The following is a 27807-nucleotide window of genomic DNA, read 5'->3' as shown; positions in this document are numbered from 1 at the left end:
TACAAATCAAATAAAAGTAGATAGGCATGTTGACAGCTGGAGTTGTCCAGCCACCTGAATTATGTTGTGTTGTTTTGAAGTTTTGCATGATTGTCTTGAAGGAATGGCTTCTTTTTTCATCCCTAACCCCAGTTCTCCTGCTATCACTTACCAAGGAACCACTTGTTTTGATAACTCCCGGCAGCTCTTTTTCCTCCTGGGTGTCGTCCAACTGACTAGGATGGTTGTCACAGGTATCGCCTGGCTAATGAAAGAAACGAAAGTCATTTTTATCCAGGCATATCTTTCACTATGTGATTGTTTATTCAATTATACATCACACTAGAATCTGTATAAATGCACAGCCATGTGGACATACACAGAGTTAATGACTACAGTGCAATTGGTAGCATTCACCAATTCCTCCAAAAGGATGTTGAGCCTCCTAAACGTCATGCACTGCAATAGAAATGAGTCTCAAAAGCAGACACTGCTGCCTGCCTGCCAAAACCCACTTTTCTTTTCTTCTTTAACATATGAATATCATGATCTTGCTCCAAGATGCTGCGTGTCTATCTAAAAGGACTAAGTGTGATCATGTGATGGCTCCGTCCAAAGAGATTCGAGTGAAACCCTACTTGGTAGAGCACCCAGGAAGGCTAATGTTTTCTTGTTGAAGTGCATGGAATCAGCTGGCTGATGCTTCTCCCAGAACATGGGCATGGTACCTGTGATGCCCAGACATCCTGTAAGCATTAAATACTAGCCTGTATGCTGAGTGGAACAGAATGGAAAGATAAAAATTTGGTAGGTCCATGAGAGGGATATTAGTCAAACCAGCCGCAGACTTCTTATTTTGTAAGGAAAATAAACCTCTAATTGTCTAAGTCAGGAAGCTTACTGATTAAACTATGCTACTTAAAAATCAGACTTTATGACTGTATTTTGGAGTGATTTACAAATCAAAAGCAAGAGTATTCAGGTTTTTTTTTCATTTTGAAACTGGAAAACATTAGACTGATTATCTCACAAACACATATGACTGAACCAAATATTTCATTCCCATCACTGAGTATTGGAAAAGCTCTGATTTTCACTATGCAGCAAATGGATTTGAGACTATTCTAATTGCGATGTGCTGCACTGTAGGCCTTGTGCATATGCTCTAAGATTTTTAGCAGCATTTGTGATATAATGGCATTTCCCAAAATAAGATGCAAATATTCTACTCCATGATTAAAGCAACTTTTTGCAAAATTAAGCATACTGGATATTAATGAAATAAACTTTTACACGAGACATTAGAAACATTTTTCATTTGACTTTTCCATATTTTCTAACTTTCCCCCAATGTGTATGTATTATATTGCTATGAAGAACACACATCTCTTTGGAAGGGGAAACAATGCTGAAAAGGCAGTACAAGAAAACTTAGGTCAGGATGGAGGTCAGAGAGTGTATCACTCTCAATCACTCAGAATTAGAGAAAGGGCGTATTTTTAAGTATAGCTCCAAGGGCACTGAAAACCAACAAAGTGTTCTAATAACAGATTAAAAATTGTTAGAAATTCCCGGAAAATAAAAAGTAAGTAATTTATTTCATAATTGTAAAGAAATTCTCAGCCTAAGGATAGCATAAGACAAAGAAAGGGCAAATCCACAAAAAAGCAAACAGACAAACAACCAAGCTTAGAGTGAAAACCACACAGGACAAGAAGGGGCCCCAGGGCAATGGCTAGGATAATTTATTGTAAAGTGTTTCCTTAATGGAAGGGCCCCACCGAACTCCCAACAGTTCCCCTTACACTGAACAGCAGACGGCAGCCACGTATGGACCCAAGGAAAGCACTCTGAATGAAGTGAACTACCTGCCTTGGGAAGATGCCCAGGGTTGGGACCAAAACAGACCTCAATATCAGGTCACTCTGGACCTTCGCGAAAGACATGGATGGGAGAATAAAAGGAGAACATGAGTTTTGTCTGGGAATGATGTCATTTGCCACTCTCCCTTTGGCATTGAAGGTATGTGCATGTGTGTATTTGTGTGTGTACGTGTGTATGTACGTGTGTCTACATATGCACACATGCACGGACTCACCCATGTGTGCTGTTAAAATAACGTCCATTCACAGACTGCTCACATACCTTACTGCTTACACAGGACCCAAAGTCAGCCCTCTTATTCAATAAAGAGCCCTTTGGGAAAATATCTATATAATGGCAGAGAAATCATACAGCAATGACATATCCTAAAAGTTGTTAACTAGTCAATCCAGACCATCACTAAGGATCATCAGTCACTGGAGAAAAATCAACACTATAAAAAAGTCAGCTGTGGAGAAAATCAACATTCTGAAAAAAAAGTATATTGATATACATTCTGGGAGAAAGAGATAAGTGAGGGAAGAGAAAAAGGCTTATAATGATTTAATAATTTCAGAGAGATCTGAGAGACTATTGCAATCATAAATCAGGACTAACTATAACAATAAAGGGTAAATCAGTGAAAAAAGGAGGAGTTCTTATGAATTAACAGTATGATTCCTGAATTTAAAAATCAACAGGGACCCAATTATAACCACTCATGACAAAAATGAGAATTAGGTTTCCACAAAATGATGTAGACAAAACCTGCTAGCATACAGAACAAACGGAAAACAAAGACATGGGAAATATAAGAGACAACTTAAGAGCTGTGTGAGTTTAATGTAAGAAATGAAAAGAAGAAGAGAGAAAACGGAGATAATGAAGTAAAAGAAATAATGGGAAAAGAATGTTCAGAACTGAAAGGAAACATGTTTCAGAAACAAAAAGCTGAGTGCTGGATCATGATAAAAAAAAAAAAAAAAGATTTCATATCCTGATGGCAGTTCAGGTCTCTAACAACAAAGATAAACCTAAAAGCTTCCAGAAATATAAAAATGAGAGTAGGATGCAAATAAAGGAATGATTTAGAGAGGCATCAGGCTTCTCAACATTAACACTATATGAAAAGCAAATAGATTAATATTTACAAATTTCTGAAAGAAAATGAGCAACAGCCTAGCACACTGATACTAACCAGTTTAGGATTTAAGCTTTTTAGTTATTAAAATTTAGTATCCAGAGATATTTCTTGCCAGATTTGCTCAAAGGATAAAAGATGCAATCTGCTAAGAAGATGTAACAGTTTGTAATATATGTGATTATGGAAATTAGTATTTCTACTCTTCTCTGTAGTCATTCTGGCGGGCTAGCCCTCATCCTCCTCCAGGGATAAGAGCAGTACTGCTTTCTCATTCTATAAACTAGTGAGTAGTTCAGGGGTGTGTCTGGAATAAAACTTAATCGTTATTGTTCACCTCGGTGGGAGATTTCTTCATGTGTTTCGTCACCACACTTGCCTTTAACCTTTAAAAGATGACAAGACCATCAAAGAATTGAAATAAAAGGGATAGTGCTAAAAGAGAAAAGAAACAAAATAAGCACAGACTCATCATGAGAGTCCACGGCTGGATGTGGAGTGTCAATGAGGCAACAAGATCTAAAATAAGACTCACTCTTACACGTTGCCTTGACATCTGGTAAAAGCGGGAGGGCCGTAAGTGGTCTAAGCCCAAGTTCCCCTCCCACTCTGCTCCCTCAGATAAGGTCCCCTAGTAAGACAACACTCCTTACCCAGGGGGCCAGACACAGTTCTTGCTTATCCCTGAGTAGTGGGTTTCAGTTTCCTGTCCACCCATGGAATTATTCAAACAAGCCAATCCATCCTCTGTGAGAACCAAGGGGGCACTCACCCTCTTGATACTACAAAGCCTGGTTGTTCACTCTGTTCCCAAGTGCACCCCACATGTGGCTCTGTATGGTGTGCGGTGTCCTCCCTCCCTGTGCTGCGAGAACATGTAATAAATTGCTGTTGTCTCATCTTTCCAGTGTCAGGGGTCATGTGCTGAGCTATCCCTATAACCCCAGGGTGAAGAGGAGGCAGTCAAAACAGTAGGTAGAGGCAGGTGGGGTGAAAAGCTCATAGAAATCGTTCTTTGAAAACACCCCGTGTCTACTCTGACTTGCCCCTCCTCTAGCTGAGAGAAGAGGTAGTGGCTTCTGTGAAGGGGAGCAGGCGGGCAGAGAGGAACAAATGCCTGGATCAAGTGTCCTGGCTGGAAGGATGGTATAGAAGACTCCCTGAACCGAGGGAAAAATCTTCCAACTCAACAGAAAATGTAAAGACCTCTGACTAGACAGAGTTCACACTCTTATGAGAAATGCAATGAAATTAGAAAAAAATTAGAGACAAATATCTGAAAACAGGATTGCTCACAGCCCCAGCTGACCACCCTCCACCTCCAGACCTTGACCTACCCTCAGGCAACAGAAGAGCAGCCAGAACACAAACTGGCCACATCCAAACCCTTGAGCAGAATTTTGGAAGGGACCAGGGGCTAGCCTGTATCGAGACAATTGCAAGATGTGGACAGAGTGCCCCACATAAAATATATGCAAGATGAAAGTAAACTGTAGAGAATCTAAACATCATCATCATCATCATCATCAATCAGATCAAGAATGGACAGGGGTTACTCTTAGAACAACAAAGAATCCCTCTTCCTCTGCTAGGAAAGAAAATAAAGAGCTAAAGAGAAGGAAACACATAGAAGCATGATAGAGGAAGGTCTCTTACTGTAAATTTTCTGCTGCCATGAGTCCAGGTGGAGGAAGATGTCAGGAACCCATGTCCTTCTCAGGGTGAAGGGTCACCACTTCAGTAAGAGGACCCAGGCCTCATGCCAGGAGGTACAGATCACAGCATGAGATTCATCTCTTTCACTGAAATAGCTTCACTGACAGTTTGGAACTCAGATCATCACTCTTTGAAATTTGCACTAAACTGGGTGAGGTGGGCTCTAAATAAAACGTGTTTACCTCCTGTGCAAGATTGTGCACTTTTTCCACTTATTGTTACACGTTCAAGATGCTATAGTGCTGCATCCCACAATATATTTACATTTAGAAAGTAACTTAAATGTCAAAATATTTCTTACAGTGACAATTAAATTAATTTTGAAAGATTTATAGAAGGTAGCATAAAATTTTCCACTATGCACTCAGCAAAGAGAACAATAGTTTAGCTGATGACCTCCCACATGTACTGACTTCTGGCTGTGGCTGCAGCTGCAGCTGTGATTGTTTTTGTTATTGTACGTACAAGCAGGCCCCATAGAATTTGCGGATTTAACTATTTAATTATTCATTCCTGAGTCTGAGTCCCCTTTTTTCTTCATTGTTACAAGGTAAGTAGGCTTTTTTTTTTTTTTAAACTTTCCAGGCTGCCTTGAATTAACCACTTCTCCTGATCCCCTTGCTCTGTCTTACCAGTTGACCATTTCTGCAGGGAACTGCTGGCATCCCTTCTTCATCTGGGTTCACATCCAAAAGAGGAGCTGGGATACAACAAAAATCATCTGGCTATTGAGAAAAATGAAAGTGCATTTTTATTCAGGCATGTTCTCCCAAGGGTAACTGCATTTAATCACGTGTTACGCATACGATGTGCACATTCATACAGACATGTTGAGACACCCACAGATATGACTGCCTATGCACTGATCACTGCATTTGGCCACTTAGCAGCCAGTCCTGGGAGCTCACCACACACCAGGCCCGGTGACAGACACTGGTACGTGTGGAAGATCCTGTCAACCGCCTGCCCCAAACCCAGTCACCTGTCTTCCTTAATAGGATCCTGATTTTTTTTTTCAGGAACTTTTGTGTACAATGAAAAAATATCAACTTCCCAGGCTCTCTTGCAGCTAAGGATGATTGTATAACATTTCTAGGCAATGAGAGGTAACTGGAATTCTACCAAGTAAGATTTCTGGGAAACTGAAGTCAGAGAGATAGAGTCAGTTGGTACAAGCTCCAGGAACCACCAGGAACACGGGCATGCTGGCAGGAGTGGCCCAGCCCCCTTGGCAAGCAAAAGAATGGAGGCCACATGTGAAAGATAAAATAGAAAGATGGAAGGAAGCTGGATCTACGCTAAAGCAAAGATCAGTTTCCTCTGAAAGAGAGAAAAAACAAATTCATATTTATATAAACTCATGATTTCTTGCGTTTTCTGGGCCATGCAGTCAAATGTATATGTGTGATATAACATTTTTTTTAAGGACTGTATGCCTATATTTATACAGTTAATTATGAGTTAGTCCCACCTTTAACTGTTTATCAATTATGAAATTAGATTGACTATTTTGCTCAATTAAATGTGTTACTGAAGGTAATAATTGATTCACATCTTCTGAATATTAGAAAAAATCTGTTTGAGCACTGAACTTCTGCTCATGATGAAAGGGATTGTAGACCTTGCATTATGTATCCAAAGGGTGATTTAATATCTGTGATTTAGTGTATAAGAGCTCTACCAAAACAAGGGTTAAATATTCTATTCTTTTATGGTTAGAAGTTCACTGAAAATTACATTCATTGGATATTTAATTATATCATAAAATTTTATTTGGGCCCATAGAAATACTCATTTTTACCTCGCTTGTCCATATTTTCTAAATTTCCATTAAAGACGATGTATTATTTTTATGATAAGGAAAAAAACACATTTTTTGAAAGGAACAAATACTACTGAAAAATCAACGTAGGAAAATTGGATCAAGATATCACAATGCACATACCACATTCTCCTCCCCCTGCAAATCACTCAAAATGTCAAAGAGATACCTTTCTCAAAGAGTAGATCTAGAAACCTAAACATTTCCATTAGCAGAACAGAAATTGTTGGATGCTTCTGGAAGATAAAGAGCAAGCAAGAGCGGTTTGATAAGGGTAGAGAAAAACTTCGGCCTGAAAAAAGGTATAAGAGAAAAATGTGTGGAAGGTAAATGCTGATCCAGAATGAAAATGAAAACAGCAGGAAGGCATCGCCCACTTCAGAAGGCAACAGCTGTTTAGGAGAACAGCAGGCAGCAGCTAAATGTAATTCCAGGATAAAACCCAAGTGTGCCCTCAGTGACAGAGTGACCACCTGCCTTGGGAGTGGCAGTGACTGTCCTAGTATGGGTGCGGTGGTCCCGGATAGAAAGAATGTTGAATTGCACTTTACTGGGGCCTTCTAAAAGGATATAGACAGGAGTATAAAAAGGAAAGTTGGGTTTGCCTGAAAAGGAAACAAATTATGATTCTGCAGGATCTTGTTACTTTGGCATTGATACCATATTTATTTCTTAAAGTGAAGTGTGACAGTTGACATTGACACACTTCACCACTCACAAAGGCCCAGACTTCTGTTCTGGGGGAGAGTTTTTGGGAGAAAATGGGTCTACATAACTGCATAAGAAATATATGACCACTACCTATACTAATCAATCAGTCAATCTAGTTCTCCATTAATGAATATAAATCAATATCCAAAGATTAAAGTTAACTGAACAATAGCAATGTAATGATGCCAAAAATAAACAGATGACCCTGAAGGAAAGAGATAATTCGAGGAAAAAAAGAGAACCTTGGAATTTAAGGTTTAATTTAGTACCTTCAGAGTGCTGAGAGGCTACTGCGGCTGAGAAACAGGAACAGATCACAAAATGAAGGAAAAATTAGGGGAAAGGAGGGGCTTCAGTAAGTTCATAAGAGGACTATTAAAGTTTTAAAAATTAATGAAAGGTAACAGTGTTAATACAACCAAGGCCAAATTAATGATATAAAAGATGAAGTTGAAGGGACAGCCAAGAATGTAGAGCAAACATACACAAAAACAAAGCTTGGAAAATAGGACATTTAAGAGATATTGAGATTCAATCCAAACAATGAAACAATCATCTAACAACAATCATCTAACAACAATCATCTAATATCCAGAAGGAGACAGTGAGAAAATGAAGGGAATAAATACTTGTTTTAAACGTTAGAAGAAAATATGCAGAATGAACAAGCTGAAGAATGAAAGAGCTCACTTGGTAGTGACCAGGATGAATTTTTTTAAAAAGGAAAACTGCTAAAATTTCAAGGTTCCAACAATAGAAAGTGAAATTTACAAAGCTTCCACATTTGTATATAAAGGAATGAAGTTGATGTAGATATTGTGCTTCCCCACAGCAATGGTGCGTGAGAGAAGATAACGGACAAATATTTCCAAATTCTGAAGAAAAATGATTTTGAACCTGGGATTCTATATGCAAAAAATTAAGAAAAAACCATATTTATTTTAAAAATTATTTATACCTTCATTTCGTGAGTATAGTGGGTCAGATTCATAATTCTAAGATTAATGCAAAATTACCTAATGCAACTTGTAATGTTAAAACTTCATTAAGAAAATGGAATGGAAACTTTATGTAATTGTTCTATTAATGTAGGTAAACGATGACAAAGACAGAAATAAAGAATAGGAGAGAATAAGGAAGGGAGAGCGGGGAAGAGAAGAAGGAGGAGGAGGGAGGAACTGGTATTCATGACGTCAAATTCAAATCGGAAACTTAAAAGTTTAGGTACATTTCTAAGAACCTCCAAGTCTATTTACCTGCAGAAGCAGATGCTGAAGTTTTTAGGAAAAAACAATCTTGTGGGAATGTTTATTAGGACTTAACACATTGTACATATACCATATTTTTAAAAGGCTGGCTTTATATGGCTTTTTACATTTTTGACAAAGAACAATGTGAATTTTTAAGCAGCATAATACAATGCCAGGCTTTCCCTGACTTCCAGGTGCCCCACTTCTCAGGACAGCACAAGACCTCTACTCCCTGGAATATATGGTCATTCTTTTACCTGCGACCACTTCCCCTGCCTCATTCCCCATTCTCTCTAGAACTGGGGCTTCCGCAGCAAGACTGGGGGGTATGTGGGAGAAGAGGAAGACAGACAGGAGGAAGAGCCCCCGGGGCTACTCCCCTTGCTCACCAAGAATGCGGCCCTCTCTCTGCCTTTGCTGGAGTTAAACACCAAACAGTTTATTGCACTTACATGTTATGGAAAAGTAAGACTCTTCATTTCATTTTATACTTAAGCCCTAATGTGCTAAGTGCCCACCTTACGATTCCCTTCGGGGTCCAAGTGAAAGAAATGGGAGAAGCACTGCTTCTATGTGACTATAGCGCAACGTTTTGGGAAACCTAGAGAGGCTAGTTATGCATTTTCTTGAGTAACTGGAGGATTCAGGAGAAGCTATAGACCCATATTTTGCAGTTTGCTAGGGAAGAGGAAAAATATTAGTCTGAAGTAGCTGGAAACAGAAATGGGGAAAGGACGCATGTAGGCCAAGTTCTTAGGATTCTCTCAAGATGATCTGGGAGATAACTGGAAAATGACCCAGGGAATTTAAACCTGCAGGGTAAACCTTTTCTTTGATAGGCATCTTGTCCAGGACTCATGTGGCTGGAGCCCTAGCCTCAAGCTGTGGGCATCACCTTTACTCAGTTACAGCTTGAGACAATCTCACCTTCCAAGAAGACCCAGGTTTCAACTAGGCTGAAAGTTCAAACAGTGTAGAACTCAAAATGGCTTACCTTGAGTATATATCATTATATACAGCAGAGGATTCTAGAACTGTGTTCATTATACTGGCTACAAGCCACATGTGACATTTTAGATTCAAATCAATTACAATTAAAATTTTAGTTCCTTACTTACACTAGCTACGTTTCAAGTGCTAATGCCACATGTGATGGGGGCTTCCATATTGGACAGCACAGAAATAGATCATTTCCATCGCCGTAGAAAGTTCTAAAGGACAGCGCTCTTCTAGGACATTGTAAACACAAATACAAAGCTTAACTTTGTATATGTGAGCTGCCCTGGCAACACCCCGCTGTGATTAATGTATCTAAGAGAAGATTTGACTTACAGACAACCTAAACTAACTCAAATTAGAGACTGTCTTCAGTTATGCCAGCTACCCAAGATCCTTGAAGTTTTAATTTATGTCACTATTGATATTACAATTAAACAGATGAGAAACCTAAATCAAAGTGATTAACCAACTTGCCCCAGGCAACTTTACCTGTGACTGCAGCAGAATATCAAGTTCCCCTTTTCCTATATATGAATTACCCCAAAGTTCCAAGAATCCTATCTGCATAGAACCTGATATAAGAATTGCACAGAGAATGTATCCAGTAATTATCTGTTGCATCAACGACGCAATTATTTCAATGCAACACTGCAATGATGCAATAAATGGATGAATGAGTGAACTGTAAAGCAGAGCTACCAGTAAAACAACCACAGAAATAGGAGGACGTGACTCAGCCTCAGAAGTAAAACTGTGGCCGTGGAATAGCCAAGGGTACGCTGGCATTTCAACCAGCCATTTCTCAGAAAACATGTGATGCTTCCCTCATGGTTTTTTTAATCATTCTCTGGCCCATTTGATTAATGCTGCATCTTTCACTTTTCATCATTTTAATTTCTTTGAACATAAAGGGTACCCTAACCACTCTCCCATCCCCACCCCCAATTAAAACAAACTACACAGACTTGCACATAATACTTGGGCCCACTTCTCTGGGACTCCTTTGCCTGTCCACAGAGTTTCCATTCAGTGCTGAGGTTTAAGTAAAGGCTCCGTGTATCTCATCCACAAAGACTTGCTCCATTACCAAAGAAGTGATCAACTTCAAAAGAAGGGAATAAATTTTGTGTGCGGGGAGACTGCTGTATGGGGAATAAGAAATAATCACTTAAGTTTCAAATTTGCAAAATTTTGCAGTTTGCTGTCTCCTTTACTTTTCTCTTAAAGCTAGAAGATGATTGACCTTTTCTGATAATTTTTCCACATTCCCCTTCCCTCCCCTCAAGCAAACCTAACCTTTTGAGCCCTGTTCACTACTTACAGGAGGTTCGCTGACTCCAAAGATGTCTCTGACATCCCTGATGGATTGCTTGTTCTTTTTTCTCATGGTTTGAGTGTAAGTATTATATCTCTTCTTCACTGCAGCTGCTTGGGTTCGAGTCAAAGTCGAGAGCAAGGCTTTGCCACCCTCCTCTTCATCACCCGAGATCAGGGTTGATAAACCTACATCTTGCAACCACTCTGCTTCAAGTTCTCCTTCTGTAAGATGAAGTTACCAAGAGAAGGTTAGAATACTCTGAGATTGGAAGCCATGCATATCTGTAAGTCTGTACACATCAGCAAGTAAGAAATAATCACTAGACAATATATTAAGACCATCCTGGACGTTGAGGACATTATGCCAAATGAAATAAGTCAGACAGAGAAAGAAAAACACCAAACACCATATGATCTCATTATATGTGGAGTTTAAAAACAAAACAAAGCAAAATGTCCAAGCTCATAAATATAGAGAACGGATTGGTGCTTACCAGAGGCCAGGGGTGGAGGGTGCGCGAAATGGGTAAAGGTGGTCAAAAGGTACAAACTTCCAGTTATAAAATAAAATAAATAAGTCATGGGGATGTCATGTACAGCATGGTAACTATAGTTGATAATGCTCTATTGCATATTTGAAAATTGTTAAGAGAGTAGGATCTTCAAAGTTCTTACCACAAGAAAAAACATTTTGTAACTATGTGTGACGATGGGCATTAACTACACTTATTTTGGTGACTGTTTCACAATGTATTCAAATATCTAATCATTATGTTTATACCTGAAACTAATATAATATTGTATGTAAATTAAACCTCAAAAAACTTTAAAAGACCATTCTTTTTCCCATAGTAATTGTGGGAACGGCCTATAGGAATGAATAAAAGGTCTGTATTGTATTTTTTTAAGTAAGTCAAATTTTTAAAGTATCTTCTAGTAGAGTAAGGTTATTTGGCAGATTTGGGAAGGTAATTTTCCTTACCAGAGAGTTAAATATAAGCCATATCTGAACAGCCAATTTCAAAAAATGATAAAATATTAATATCTAAACTAAAACCATGACAGAAAAAATGTGGTTTAATGGCACACAAAAGAATTTTTTAATCACACAAATTCAGGTTCAAATCCCAACCACCATTTACTAACTGAATGACTTTGGAGAGTTTTAAGTATCTCTAGATCTCGTGTCCTCTTGGCAAAACAGAGGTAATAATCACCAAAGTATTAGGTGGCTATGAGGATTATTTTATCAATGAATTTGTGACAGATGGAAAAAATCTAGAACAGAGTATGTGTTCAATAGATATTCGTTCTCTTACTTTTCTCCTTATTTTGAACATTAGGTAATCTTTCCTTTTCTCAGAAGGCAGCTAAAAAACTTAAAATTCATCATGATGAAGATCAATCGCTATTATAAATTAGATGTGCAGAAATACTAAAGAATTCAGAATAACAACATCATGTAACAGAAAATCCACTGTACACACTATAACATTCTGGGAACTATGCTAAACAGGCATTACCTGAATAAGGTTTCTTTTAAAGAGCAGAATTGACTGGTTTGCAAGTACACTATCAAATCATCAGTCCAGAGGCGTTGGACTCTGCTTATGTTATTCTATCACTGGTACATGAACAAAAGCCTTCCCACACGCTTTACAAGAAAATGAGAAAACTTTTTAAACTGAATAATAATGAAAATATGAAATATCAAAATTTGTGGGACGGAGTGAAGTCACAAAGGAAAAAGTAAAACTGTCTCTATTCACAAATGATCTCTTTGTTTATGTAGAAAATTCTAAGAAATCTAGTAGTAGACAACTCCTGGTAAGTCAGTTTAGAAAGGTAATGAAATATAAGGTCAAGTACAAAAATCAATTGTACTGCACACCAGTTGCAAACAATTAAAAAATGAGAGAGGTGAGAGAACAAGAGAGAGACACCCAATTAAAAGAAATAGTCAAAAGATTTCACAAAGCAAGATATATGAATGGACAATAAGCACAGGAAAAAGCGTTTGACATCATTAGTCATCGGTGAAGTATAATTACAACCACAATGAGATACCTCCGCACATCCCTAGAATCATTCATGTTAATAAGTCTTAAAACATCAAATGTTGCAAGGATGTGAAGCAGCTAGACTTGTCTGTCAGATACCGCTGGGAGGAGTGTGAAGTGGTACAACTACTTTGGAAAAATGCTGGCAGTTTCTTATGTAATTACACATATTCTATGAAAAATACATATATCCAAGAGAAATAAAAATATATCTCCACCGAAAGACTTCTACAAGATTGTTCACAGCAGCCTTATTCATAATGGCCAAAACTGCAAACAACCATTAACAGTTAAATGTATAGACAAATTATGGCATATTCATACAACAGAATACTGCTGTCATGGGTTGAATTGGGTCCCCAAAAAGATACACTGAAGTTCTAACCACCAATACAGGTGAATGTAACCTTATTTGGAAACAGGGCCTTGGCAGGTATAATTAGGATTTAAGTTGAGGTGAGGTCATACTGGAGTAGAGAGGGCCCTTGATCCGATATAGCTAGTGTCCTTATAAGAAGAGGAGGTGAGACACAGACAACAACACAGGGAGTAGGCTACGTGACTACAGAGGTAGAGAATGGCAAGTGTTGTCTACAAGCCAAGGAACAGCTAGGATTGCTGGCAACACCAGAAGCTAAGAGAAAGACATGGAACAGATTCTTCCCTACCATCTTCAGAGAGAGGAGGGCCCTGCTGACCCCTTGATTTTGGACTTCTAGTCTCCAGAACCACAAGAGAACAGATTTCTGTTGTTTTAAGCCACCTAGTTCTGTGGTACTTTGTTACAGCACCGCTAGGAAACTAATACAAACTATCCCATAATAAAAAGCAATGAAATAGTAATACACCAAATGAATCTCAAAAATATTATGTTCAGTGAAAGAAGCCAAACCCAAAACTATATGCTGCAAAAACATCAGAACCTTGGTTGTCTCTGGCTAGGGACAGCAAGTCACGGGGATGATGAGATTGGGAAAAACCATGAGGAAATTCTGAGTTGACTGAAATGTTATGTCGATTTGTGTGAGGTTACAGGGTTAGTATTTGTCAAACGTCATTGAATTGCACACTTAAGATCTAGGCATATGCTTCAAAGAAAATAATATCAGTCAAATAAATTTTGAACTCCAGTTAGTAGGTATGCTTTTTGTAGAAGTTTATGTTAGCAAGCCTGAGAATGTTTTCTGTATACTCTAGGCTTGAGCAAATGAAAAAGTACATTGAGGAACAGGTTTGTCATTATTGGAGAAGGGGGTTATAAATACAGAAAAATGGAAGACAACAAACTTTGTGGCGTTGGATTGGAATTGGAGGTTATCAGTACGAACTCATGATTTTTAATATAGATAGCTAGCTAGCTAGTAAGAAAAAAGAAGTGGAGAATAAGAGGTATTTTCCTTTATGTGTCTTTCTGGATCTGAAAAGGCAAAATGTAAGTACGTAAGGAAAAGGAATAAAAATATCCTTCTCTGATGCAGGACAGTTCCCTTGAATGGATTTTCATTAAATCTGTGGTGGGGGCTTCCCTGGTGGCGCAGTGGTTGAGAGTCCGCCTGCCGATGCAGGGGACACAGGTTCGTGCCCCGGTTTGGGAGGATCCCACATGCCGCGGAGCGGCTGGGCCTATGAGCCATGGCCGCTGAGCCTGCGCGTCCGGAGCCTGTTCTCCGCAACGGGAGAGGCCACAATAGTGAGAGGCCCGCATACAGCAAAAAAAAAAAAAAAAAAAAAAAAAAAAAAATCTGTGGTGGGACTTTTTATTTCTAATGCTAAGTGGAATATACTAATTGTGGTACATCTGAACTATTGTTTTTCAGATCTAAGAAGGATAGGCTTGTAGAAAGGGAATAAAGAAAAAAAGTTTTTTAAAGTTTCAGTTTATCTTGATAGCTGTCTTGAGGTTAATCACTGGCTAATGAAAACATTCTTAGATACTTGCTAAACTACCTTCAGTCTTTCTTATGCATTTACTTGTCCATAGGTAGTACCTGGAGAAGATAACCTATGCTTTTAATCTCAGGTGAGTAATTTTGTACTTTTTGACAATTACGGACAATTATACTTTTTGGGTCCTCAACCTTCTTGTTTAATTTCACTGGAAACTAGTATAATTGACATATCTGACACGGCTCTTATTTGGTGAAGTACTAGATTATCCGTTCTCTAAATACATTAATGCTAGTACATGCTTCATAGCTAAATATTTTTAATCCAGAATTATGTTGGTAAATTATTTTTCTGTCTGTCTCTCTCTTTTGGTAATTAATGGTCAAGTATACAAATATAAAAGCCATCAAAATGAGAATACTCAATCTGCTAGATGATTATGAATCAAGTCAACAGACGGGTACAGCATCCCTAAGTGGTGATACGTAAAGGATCAATTTGCATTGTGTTGACAACCCTCCTTCAGGTCATGTCACCTTACACAGAAGCCACCCTGAGCCAGACCAGCAGATATAAATCGGTGGGAGCAGGCAGCTGATTTGCCAAATTCTACTGGTTCACTTGTTAAACTACTAGTGGAATGATTTCTACCTGCCAACAGAATAAGAGAGCATACAAAGAAAGACAGCACAGGGGAAGACCAATCTAGCACCTCACCATCCAGGGGCTTGGCCTCAGCTGGCGTCTGCTCTTCCTGAACTCCCAGGCTGTTCTCTTTGATACTTTCTATTTCCCGCCAGAAATCCTCCATGGAGGCGCTGTCTATGGAGGCTTGAGAGTTGGAGCGGCTGAATGCTGGGGATTGTAAGGATTCATTGGAGAGCATCCTGCTAATTCTTCGGCAGCGAGAAATGGATTTTCTGAGAAAAGAATAGTATCTGTTAACGAAAATCAGTGTCTCATGTTACAAATCACAAAATTAAATTTAGGTGTGATATCAATGGAGAGATGGAGTTAGTGTGAAAGAGAGGGGTTTGAGGGAATAACCTCCAGTCTGCGGTGGCCCCGTCCTTTTCATTCTCTATAATTCATAATGACTTTGTGGCCATGCGGAAATTACTACAAAAATACATTTTATACCTTTCACACACTCATAAAGTGGGAAGCTGTTCATGTTAGTCAAAACATATATAGTAAAAGTTAGCCCCTGTAAAGTATCTAAGGTGATGTCAGAGAAGAGTGAAAAAGCTGGCTGCTCACATCCAGTGGGGTGGGTACTATTAAGCAAACAAAATAAGCATTGGCGAGGATGTAGAGAAACTGGAACCCTTGTTCATTGTTGGTGGAAATGTAAAATGGTACAGCCTCTGTGGAAAACAGCATGGCAATCCCTCAAAAAATCTAACAGAACTACTGTGATATCCAGCAATTCCACTGACTCTATGTACAAAAGAACTGAAAGCAGAGTCTTGAAGAGATACATGTACATCCATGTTCATAACAGTGATTCACGATAGCCACAAGGCAGAAGCAACTTAAACATCCACTGACAGACCAATGGATAAGCAAAATGTGGTCTATTCATACAACGAAATATTATTGAGCCTTAAAAAGAAAGGAAATTCTGACACATGCTACAACATGGATGAGCCTTGAGGACATCAGGCTAAGTGAGATAAGCCAGTCACAGAAAAACAAACGCTGTATGATTCCACTTATGTGAGGGACCTAAAGGAGTCAAACGCCTAGAGACAGAAAGTAGAATGGTGGTTGTAAGGGTCTGCGGGGAAGGAGGCATGGCGAGTTATTGTTTGACAGGTAGAGAGTTTCAGTTTTACAAGATGAACGAGTTCTGGAGCTGGAAGGTGGAGACGGTTGCACAACAGTGTGAATGTGCTTCATGCCACTGAGCTGTAGGCTTAAAGGGGTTAATATGGTCAATTTTATGTCGCACATTGTACCAGAATTTAAAAACAAATATTTTTAAATTTAAAGATACATTTTTTAAAAGTTGGCTGTTGAGAAAATGAGCTAATGAGAGGAAATAATCCATGACACTAAACGGAAAAACTCTGTATTAGGATGGGGAAGTGGGGCACTGACTCAGTTCAGGGAGAACCAGATCACCACCAAGGGAAAGGCCCAAATGCTTAGGGGGGCAGCGAAGCTCCAGGTATCGCCACCCAGCAGGACCACTGCTAGCCTAGCAGACAACAGCTGAACAAGGCACAGAGCAGCTCCATGGGATGCTTTCCTCGTGGGATTGCTGCCAGGACTAAGTGAATTAGCACACGTAAAGCATTTAGGACATAAAACATCCAACAGATGTTAGTCTAAAAAACAAGAGACACAGTAGGGGAGACAGATGCCAAAATGCTGGAATTCTGAGAGAGTTTGGAGATTTACATAAAAATAAAATATTTTATGTGAGGTGGTGGATGCATTAACTAACCTTATTGTGGTAATCATTTAGCAATATATACATATATCAAATCTTCAGGTCGTACTCCTGAAATTTACCCCATGTTATATGTCAATTCTATCTCAATAAAGCTGGAAAAATTTTTAAATGTTTGACTCTGTGATATATGATTGACAAATATTACACTTCTTAGGAACAGAATGTTCGATTACATACAACACTTCAGTCCTCAACCAGGAAGAATGACTGAATTACTCTATACAGTATGATCTTCTGTTCTTATTCTTACATGATTTTTTTTTCTTTTTAATTTTCCAGTTGGAGTGTATATGCAACTCCTGTCAAAGAACTCCTCCACACTTGCTTTCTTCTCCTTGGGTCCAGGTGGAATTGAACCAAAAAGTTGAGACTACTTAACCAATGTGTGGTCAGAGCTGTTTTATCCAAAACAAGAAATCCAGATAGAAAGAGCAATGACATAGTAATGTCCAACCGTGGCATTCTGACTCGCTTAGGACAATTCAATTTTGACATTCAGAGCAGCAGTGGATTACTACCAAACTTAGCCGTGTCCTAGAGCATATGTAAAGCACACTGATATGTATAACAGTACAAAAAGAAAGGGGAATAAGAAAAAAGTTCCATGTGCTCATATGGTCTATACCTCTAGGAATCCTAGATTTCTCAATCATCTTTAGTATAAATTTCTAGAATTTGATCATTGATCCTGAGACTGTACCAGACTGTAAGTAGTTCTAGTTTTGCAGTGAGTTAGCCAACTTATTTTTAAAACTCAGAGCATTTCAGGAAAATATTAGATACCCACTTTTATTTTTTTTATTCTTTGCTGATAAAAATAATTTTATGACGCTTTGATAATTGGGTGATGAGAGTTCTTCACTGAATTCTTTACAGTTTGACAAGACAGACACATTCTAGTGGTTGAAATACATAGGAAATCAACACAGGTCATGAAGGCAGTTACTGCTCCCTTTACTATTTTTAGGCTCTTCAGCCTTTTCTCTTTTGAAAACCACTAATGAATTCATAGAATTATAGTATATAAACATCTACTTCTGTGAAACTGTAATCAGTTACCACTGCTCACACAGCCTACTGCCCTCCGTGTACCATATTCAGGAAAAAGTATATAGATGCCCAAAACATTCTCTAGTTCCAGTTTGGGGTTTTTTTTTAGGTTTATTCTTTGAAAATGAATATAACTTATAAAAAATTAACAGTCTTAACAGAAGACATGGACTAAGTTTTTAAAAATTATAAGGCGGTATATTATAAGCATAAAAGTTTAAGTAATACACAATTTATAAAGCGGAAGCTGAAGGTTTCTTCCTATCTGTATCATATCATATTGTTCGATAAGCTGCTTTGCTTTCCCCACTCAAAAACATGTCATAGAGCTTCCCTGGTAGCACAGTGGTTGAGAGTCCGCCTAACGATGCAGGGGACACGGGTTCGTGCCCCAGTCCAGGAAGATCCCACATGCCGCGGAGCGGCTGGGCCCGTGAGCCATGGCCGCTGAGCTTGTGCGTCCGGAGCCTGTGCTCTGCAACGGGAGAGGCCACAACAGTGAGAGGCCTGCATACCGCAAAAAACAAAAACAAAAACAAAAACATGTCATAGGTATCTCTTCCATGCCAATACAAAGATAACCTCAATGGCTGCATGGAAAAGCACCATTTCTCTTAGAAATTAAGAAAACATGCAGATATACCTAAGCACTGAAAATGTTTGAAAAAGTGAGAAATTTGGGAAATATTAAGTGAATCTTAGAAGATAAGGGGCATATATATTTAGGGCTAATAATGATCCTTTTAGTTACAGCACGGTTTCTTACTCATGCAAAGGGAACACTGGTAGAATCTCAGAGAAGAGATCTTCATTAACTTCTGCTGGGAACGGGAGGATTGGAGGTGAAATACAGGTCATGAACATCTGCGTAACACACTGGTTTCATCTGAGACAATCCACCCAAAGAATCCTTTAATTGCAATGGTCAACTATTTTTTTTGGCAAGTAAGTCAAACAGCATTTTTGGGATAAGCGCATTTGGAAGAGTTCTCACTTTTTAGTTAGGGATCCAAATATTTCCCCCTTCACCCCAGGGTAGAGTAGGGACCGTGACCTTCCAGTCTTAAAGTATTACATAATTGTGATGCTTGGGCTCATCCACCACTTTGATGAGCCTCACAGCTTCAAACCTCACCATATTAGGATAAACAGAGCTTCAGCTTCATCAGCTGTTTGTTATTTTTTATTCCAAAACAATACCAGGAAAACACTACATGAAAAACAGAATGCAACTGTTACACAGCATTATATAGCAACTTTTGTTGGGAAAACACCATTAGGTTTGTGGGGTTTTTTTAGCCACGCCATGAGGCATGTAGGATCTTAGTTCCCGAGACCAGGGATTGAACCCGGGTCCCCTGCAGTGGAGGCATGGAGTCTTAACCACTGGACCTCCAGGGAAGTTCCAAAACACCATTAGGTTTAAAATTAGATTTAAGTGGATGATAATTACCATAAATTCAAAGTGGCATTAATAAAAAAAATTTTTTTAAAGATTTTACTATTCCATTTTCCCCTCCATAATGTTTTTAGAAATACCTTATATTTTAATGATTACTGGAGATGCTACAACTTCAGAACAATGCAAATAATGTATAAGAGTTTAAATCTCCCTCCACCCCTTATTATATTACTATTGTCATACATGTTGCTTCTTCACATGTTTACACCCACAATGGTTATTATTTTTGTTTCTTTTAAAAAGTCAATAATCTTTTTAAAAATTAAATAAGTAGTCTTTTATGTTTATCCTTTCTGGTGCGCTTCATCCTTCCTGCATGTCCATGTATCCATAACAGATCATTCTAATCGGTTTTGAGAACCTCCTTTGGTATTTCCTCTCTTTTTCTTTAGCATTTCTTGTACTATGGATCTGCTGGCAACAAATCCCCTCATATTTCTTTCTGAATATGTCTTTAATTCACCTTCATCTTTGATGAATATATTTCCTGGGCATAGGACTCTAGGCTGGCAGATTTATTGTTGTTTTTATAATCCTTTTAAAGATGGCATTCCATTGTCTTCTGTATTCTTGATTCTGATGAAAACTCAATTATAACTCTTACTGACATGCTTCTAAATATAATGTTCTTCCTCTCTAACTGCTTTTAATAGATTTTTTCCCCTTATCTTTTGATTTTAGAAGCTTAATTATAAAATGCCTAGATTGTTTTATCTGTATTTATTCTACTTAAGGTTTACTGAGCTTCTTGAATCTGTGGGTAGATGTATTTCATCAACTTTAGGGTAGTCATCCATTTTCTCTTCAAGTATTTCTTCTGTCCAACTCTCTCTCTCCTCTTCTTCTGGAACTCCAATAACACAACCAATATTGTCCCAAATGTCCTTCACGATATGTTTGTTTCCCCTCCAACCCTCACCCCTTGTACTTCAGTTTAGGGAATTTCTACTACCCTGTCTTCAGGTTCACTTTTCTTTTCTTCTATGTGCCCAGTGCTAGTTAAGACCATCCAATGAATGCTTCAATTCTGATACCATGTTTTTTCATATCAAGAATGTCCTATTAGTTCTTTTTAAAGATTCTATCTCTCTGTTGACATTACTCATCTTTTATCCCTTTTCTCTGTCTTTTTAACATACTTACTACTGTTATTTAAAAGTTCTTGTCTCAGTGCCAACATCTGTGCTGTCAGTGCATCTGCTAATATTGATTAAAAAAAACAGCCAATTGTCTATGGATCATATTTTCCTTTTCTTTTACAAATCTCACAATTTTTTGTTGACTTTGCTTTTAAAAGAACTCTAGAAAACTGGAGTAAATAGTAATTTCCCCAAGAAGGGTAAGCTTTCTGTCTGGTAGTTGAAATGAGGTACAGATCACTTCAACCCATTTAAGGAGCTGAGGTGGGTCTGGGCTGAGTTGCAACTTTGATCAGTTTTAGGTTACCTCTGATTCCAAATGTTTTGAGGGGGTTGATCTGTCCTGTGTGTATTATAGGTCCCTCCCTCAACAGGGCTTTCGGATAAACACCACAGGACTACAGAAATTGCTCTCTACTTTAGAGCCTAGCCGCGAGCCTCCTGTGTTGTTGGGCTCTCAGCAAAATCCCAAGGGGTAGAGTTGTCAGACTTGGAGAACTAGCTCTGCATTTGGGGCTTCGACAGATTCCAACCTTTTGTGCCAGTGCAGGCAGCCCCATGGGTGTCTCCTCTCCCCATACAGTCCTTCTGCCAAGGGAGGTGTGATCTTCTGCCCAGCAGTACACAGACTCAGGGAGAGACACACACTGAAGTGACTGCTGGGCTCTGGCCACCTAGAAAGAGCTCTTCCCTCCCTGGAACTGAGTTCCTTTAGACTTCTTTGTGTCCACAGCTCTCCATTATAAACAGCTTTAAAACACATGATTTTACATGCATCGTCTCTTCTCTAGTTGCAACAGTGAGAAAGATAATCGGCTGCAACCTAGTCTGTGTTCTAACTGGAAATGGAACTCCCACAGAACACTGTATACACATCAGATATTTTTAAAATGCTGCATCTACTAATGAACTGCTTGCTCTGTCTAACCACAAGTTCAATTGTTCTGAGTATATTCCACAGAATATTTCAAAAAAACATACTTCTTGCTATGAAATATTCTGTGGCCTTTATTATTTCTTATTTTATAAAGAATTTCACATGAAACAATTTACTATCATACACATTCCATCATTTGATTCTTACCTTAACCTCCTGAAGTAGTCAAAGCAAGTATTATACATCTCAGTATACAGTAAGAGAAACAGTTACAGAGAGTAAAGTGAAGACACATTAACTTCCCACCACAATTACAATAAAATGCATATTCTTTTCTATGACCTCATAGCCCAGCATGTTCTGTCGTCAAACGTCTTATCCAGTCTCACCTTATATCACTCTCCCCTAGCACTAGCACCAGGTCTGCTAATCTTTTCTCAGTTTATCTAAAAAGTCAAGCTCTTCCTTCCCTTTCTCTTACCGTTTTTTTCTGCCTGGAACATTCTGTCTATTTCCATGGCAAGATGCTTCTCATCATTCAGCTCCTAATGTAAATGTCGCCTCCTCAGGGGATCTTTTCCCTGCCACCCTAACATAGCATTCCTCCAATTACCCACCATCTCAGCTTTCTGCATTTCCTTCTTCTCACTCATCAACAACATAACTTTATCTATTCACCTACTTCATTTTGGGGAACTATTTTCCCCACTAGAATATAGAGGAACCGTGTCTGTCTTATTTACACAGTATCTGGCCAATAGCAGGAACTCAGAAATATTTGCTGAAAGAATGACTAGGGACAGTGAAGCCAGGATATGAATTCACACGTTTTCAATTCTTTCCAAATGCTTTCCCTACAGTAATTCTTCTTAATTTCAAATGTCTCCTCAGGTATTTGCGTATCTGTGTATAGCTCTACATATTTTTATACCAGGAATATAGTATCGTGATTTAGAGAAAAACTCTGAAGACAGCTGGTCCAGATTTGAATGTGGGCTCTGCCACTTCCTAGATCTACAACCTTGAGAAAGGAATTGAACCCTTGGGCCTCCATTTCCTAATCTGTAAAATGGGAACATTAATCACATACATGCCCTGGGTTATTATGAGGATTAACTGAGTAAATATATGTAAAATGTATGGCACATAGTAATCCCATCTGTTATTACTATAATTTAACTAATTTGTTGGCATGCCTATGGCTAGGTTTAGGGTCAGACTAAAACGGGTGGTAAAATATCACAGCAGCACTAAAATTTACTAGGAATATAATGAGATAAATAAAACTGCATTTATCAGAACTCATCTCTGATCCAACCCCATTCCCAAGCCTTGTTTCTCCAACTCCCTTAGGCCAGAAGTGACCATCTGACACAATTCTGGCCAAGTCACATAAGAAAAACCCCGCTCCATAGTTTCAGTGTAATCTTTTATTTTCCTCATATAGGTGCTACCCCTTTCTCTTCCTACCTCTCCCTTACTGGAATGTAGACAAGATGACTGGTGCCTCAGCAGTCATCTTGCAACTATGAGAAAAAAGCCATGAAAATTGTAGTGATCAGCCTTGATATTATGGAGTCTCAGAAATAACATCAGATGCTGCCTATTCTCTGGACTTCCAGAAACGTGAGAAAAATAAACTCCTATTTTTAAAAACTACAGTAATCTCTGTTGCTGTTGTTATTGCTACTTGCAGTCCAAACGATTCCTAAGTGATATACCTAGAAGAAATACTTTAATAAGTCATTTGGGGTGGGGTAAGATGAGACACCATCTCCACCCCACTAAGGAGACTATTCAAGTAAGATTAGACAGTCAGTAACCTGCCTCCTAAAGGAAGGTGGGATCTAATGTAATGATTTTCCATTTTAAAGGTGACCAAATTATTCGCCTAACCCCAGTCTTGGTATGGTCTTGATCAGTACACTATGGAGTTAAACTTCATTCCTGCTAAAGATCTCCCTGCCTGAGTATGCAGGGAATATATTCACATTGCTCTCAAATCAAACATATTCCAAACATTTTAGGAAGAATATATCAAAATCAAAGATTTCCCCTTCTCTTTCTGAAAGAATAAGACTGCATTCCCCACTGTCATTATCACTGAATGAGGCACAGCATGACCATCTAGAGAAATCATCTTGGACCCTGACCGCAGTGGGCCTGTGCAGCAGGGTTCTTGCAAGAGAAACCTCTGGCTCTCTGGGACAGACGCTGGGTACAGTCCCAGTAATGCTGCTGTCTGCCCTCTTAGCTTCCTGGGGAGGCCATTCAGCATGAGAAAGAAAGAGGACAAATCCCTTGTTTTCAGGCTCTGGCTTCTCAATATCTTTGGATTCTAACATGCTTATAAACAAGCTCAACTTGGATGTCTTGGAAAAAGCACTTGAAAGGCAATGGTGATAAAAAAAAGAAGCTATGGTTTCAGATTAATAGACGCAAGAACACAGAGGAGGTTCCCGCTCTTTCTCAGGCTCCCTGACTCGGTCTTTCACTATCATTCTGGCATCCTCTCCTTCGCATCCTGCCAGCCCAGTTTTCTCTTCTGTTCCTGGCCTTCCTCAGCCCTCCTAGGGGAATGAGGAGAAAGCTGATGAAGCTTTTCCTTCAAAAGGTAAACAGGTCTGCCTGAACCTCTCTGTTGGCAGAAAAAGATACAGAAAAATGTGTTTGTAGATTAAGGGGAGGCTTAAAACAGCAAACAAACCTCAGTCACTCAGCAGGGAATATCTGAAATGGTTTTGAAAGCTAGAATTCTTTTTAACCAATTGAGGTTCACAGCAGCAATTAAATCCTTATGCAGCCGTGTATCACCTCTGAGTACAGGCACTGGGCTAGAAATGGGAAAAGTGAGAATGAGGAAATAATAACTTCCAACTATTATACACTGAACTCCAGTATTTACAAAGGAGGGGGCTCAAATGGGGCCACAAGCTCTTCTGTAAGAGAGAATGACAGAACCTCTTCCTGGAGGTGGGAGGAGGACAGCAGGTTTTTCTGTACTTCTACTTCTCTGCAAAGCAGCTCCACATGCTTGACTTTGAAGGAAAGTAACCTGTTATGTTCTGTCTACTGCTCTACCAAGAAAAGCCACTAACTAAAATCAATGCTTGTAACAGTTACCACTTAAGTATAATACATCACTTATATGGATACATGCAAACATACACATGACAAAACCAAAAGAGAATGGTTCTTAAATTTCCCCTACTTTGGCTGAGGGGAGGGAGGAGTAGAGAGTGATTGCTAATGCGTGTGGGGTTTCTTTTTGGAATGATGAACATGTTCTGGAATTAGTGGTGATGGTATCACAACTTGTGAATATACTAAAAACCACTGAACTGTACACTTTAGAAGGGTGAATTTTATGTTATATAAATTATATCTCAATTTTTTAATTGTATGAGAAAAAGATCACCTTTCTTTTTTTTTTTTTTTTTTTTTGCGGTACGCAGGCCTCCCACCGTTGTGGCCTCTCCCATTGCGGAGCACAGGCTCCGGACGCGCAGGCTCAGCGGCCACGGCTCACGGGCCCAGCCGCTCCGCGGCACGTGGGATCTTCCCGGACCGGGGCACGAACCCGTGTCCCCTGCATCAGCAGGCGGGCTCTCAACCACTGCGCCACCAGGGAAGCCCTCTTTTTATTTTATTTTATTTTTTTTTTTTTGTGGTACGCAGGCCTCTCAGTGCTGTGGCCTCTCCCGTTGTGGAGCACAGGCTCTGGACGCGCAGGCTCAGCGGCCATAGCTCACGGGCCCAGCCGCTCCGCGGCATGTGGGATCTTCCCAGACCGGGGCACGAATGCGTGTCCCCTGCATCAGCAGGCAGACTCTCAACCACTGCGCCACCAGGGAAGCCCCACCTTTCTTTTTTTTAATTTTGATAATTACAAGTGCTTTGAAACTGACAATACAAAACCCTGGCGAGGATGTGGAGCAGGAAGAATTCTCATTCACTGCGGGTGGGAATGCAAAATGGTGCAGCCACTTTGGAAGACAGCTTGGTGGTTTCTTAAAACTAAGCACACTCTTACTGTAAATCCAGCAATCGCTCTCTCCTCAGTATTTACCCAAAGGAGTTGAAAACTTATGTTTACACAAAAAGCTGCACATGGATATTCATAGGAGTTCTATGTTCATAACTGACAAAATGTGGAAGCCACCAAGATGTCCTTTAGTAAGCAAATGGATAAACAGTGGTATATCCAGATAATGGAATATTATTCAATGCTAAAAAGCAATGAGCTGTCAAGCCATGTAAAGACATGAGAGAATCTTAAATGCATATTACTAAGTGAAAGAAGATAATCTGTGAAGACTACGTACATACTGTATGATTCCAGCTACATGACATTCTGGAAAAGGCAAAACTATGAAGACAGTAAAAAGATCAGTGGTTACCAGGGCTTGGGGGCAGCAGGGTAAGTGGGAGGGGGAAAGGAAGGATGAACACGTGGAACATAGAGGATTTTTAGGGCAGTGAAACTTTTCTGTATGATACCACACGTTTGTCCAAACCCCCAGAATGTAAACTATGGACTTTGGGTGATTATGATGTGTCAATATACGTTTATCAATTGTAACAAATGTACCACTCTGGTAGAGGGGTGTTGTTAATGGAAGAGGCTGCGCATGTGTGGGGCTGGGGGCATATGGGAAATCTCTGGTCCTTCCCCTCAATTTTGCTGTGAACCCAAAACTTCTTTAAAAAGATAAAGTCTTTTTTTTTTTTTTCAAAGAAAAGTACTTTGGAATTTCAAAGTAAAAGCAAACTTAGGAAAATGCAAAAAAGAATCAAATTTGCAAAAATACCCAGGGGGTTAGAAAGAAAGGAAAGATACTTCCATGAAAAGCTACTGGCTGCTTTGAGCAAAGAATAACAATCACAGATGGGAAATGGTCCTATCTGCTCAAATAATAATCATCTAAACAAGAGACAGGATGAAATGCCTGCTATGTAGGCAAAGGAAATCACCGAGTGTGAATGTTTTATGTTCTGTTTTAAAACTAGTATGCAGTTTATGAGCTTGAAGTATATATTGATTTTGGTGAAGCTCAGTCAATCCCACAAGTGACTCTTGTCACATTATCCTTAAGGATAAGTTAAAATTATGAGTGGAAGACTAGTTTGGTGACACCTAATTATTGCTCAGAGGCTCATATTTTTATTTAAATTAGGAGATGCCCAGGAAAGAATCTATAAAACAGAATACGAGCAAAAAGCAGCTTTCCCTTCTCTTTAATAGAATTCTATCCTTTATCCATTCAGCGATACATGTCACTATAAGAGTCTTGGTGATCTATGTTTTGTGCTTCTGAGATTACTCTTCTCCACGTAACCTGGATAAGTAACTTTTAAAGGATGTCTTTTAATATCAAATGTAAGCTACATATTCCCTCTATTTTTCAGTACCAAATAGCAGTATATATATATATATATATATATATATATTTTTTTTTTTTTTTTTTTTTTTTTTTTTTTTTTTTTTTTGCTGTACGTGGGCCTCTCACTGCTGTGGCCTCTCCCGTTGCGGAGCACAGGCTCAACGGCCATGGCTCATGGGCCCAGCCGCTCCGCGGCATGTGGGATCCTCCTGGACTGGGGCACGAACCCGCGTCCCCCGCATCGGCCGGTGGACCCTCAACCACTGCGCCACCAGGGAAGCCCCAGTATATATTTTTATTACGTAGTTTTGAGGAGTCTGCTGTGGCTGGTATTGCTATGTCTGACTTTCAAAGTAATTAAACAGATGAGTCCCCCATTCTGATGTCTACTGAGGGTCTGCCTTTGTTTTCCAGCTACCTGTGTGCCTCTCTGGTGCTGTGATGATTTGCTGGAATGCAACCACTCAACCTCGTTTCCTTCACATATCTGGTCTGTATTTATTATCATTATCACCCAGCCATTAATGCTCAGCCACGCAATGTGAAAATGTTCTTCTACTGCATCCTTGTACTGTTTTTCAATTGCCTTTGTCTGTTGCCTCTCTCCAGCTCCAAAAATTCAATAATAGCAGGACAGAAGCACAAATAGGATCTCTGGGAGTCTCAGGCAGTCCCACATGGTCATTCTC

General features: G+C 39.2%; 1 protein-coding gene across 3 annotated transcripts in view; it reads right to left on the bottom strand.

The window, feature by feature from the left end:
- ARHGAP28 (Rho GTPase activating protein 28) overlaps positions 1-27807 on the bottom strand; it is a 146887-nt gene that overhangs the window by 52848 nt on the left and 66232 nt on the right. For 2 of the 3 annotated variants that reach the window (XR_007471828.1, XM_033439376.2), the window contains exons 2-5: positions 15463-15665; positions 10803-11020; positions 5332-5424; positions 152-244 (exon numbers count right to left, since the gene is read on the bottom strand). Coding sequence is in view for 2 of the 3 variants with exons in the window: in XM_033439376.2 (XP_033295267.2) it covers positions 152-244; positions 5332-5424; positions 10803-11020; positions 15463-15665 (607 nt within the window). In the remaining variant the exon portion in view is untranslated. The remainder of the gene's footprint in view (positions 1-151; positions 245-5331; positions 5425-10802; positions 11021-15462; positions 15666-27807) is intronic. The other variant, XM_004275946.4, reaches the window with a different exon arrangement.

Source organism: Orcinus orca, chromosome 15 (assembly GCF_937001465.1).
Source record: "Orcinus orca chromosome 15, mOrcOrc1.1, whole genome shotgun sequence".
Classification (NCBI taxonomy): Eukaryota; Metazoa; Chordata; class Mammalia; order Artiodactyla; family Delphinidae; genus Orcinus; species Orcinus orca.
This window is presented reverse-complemented; position numbering and strand designations above follow the sequence as displayed.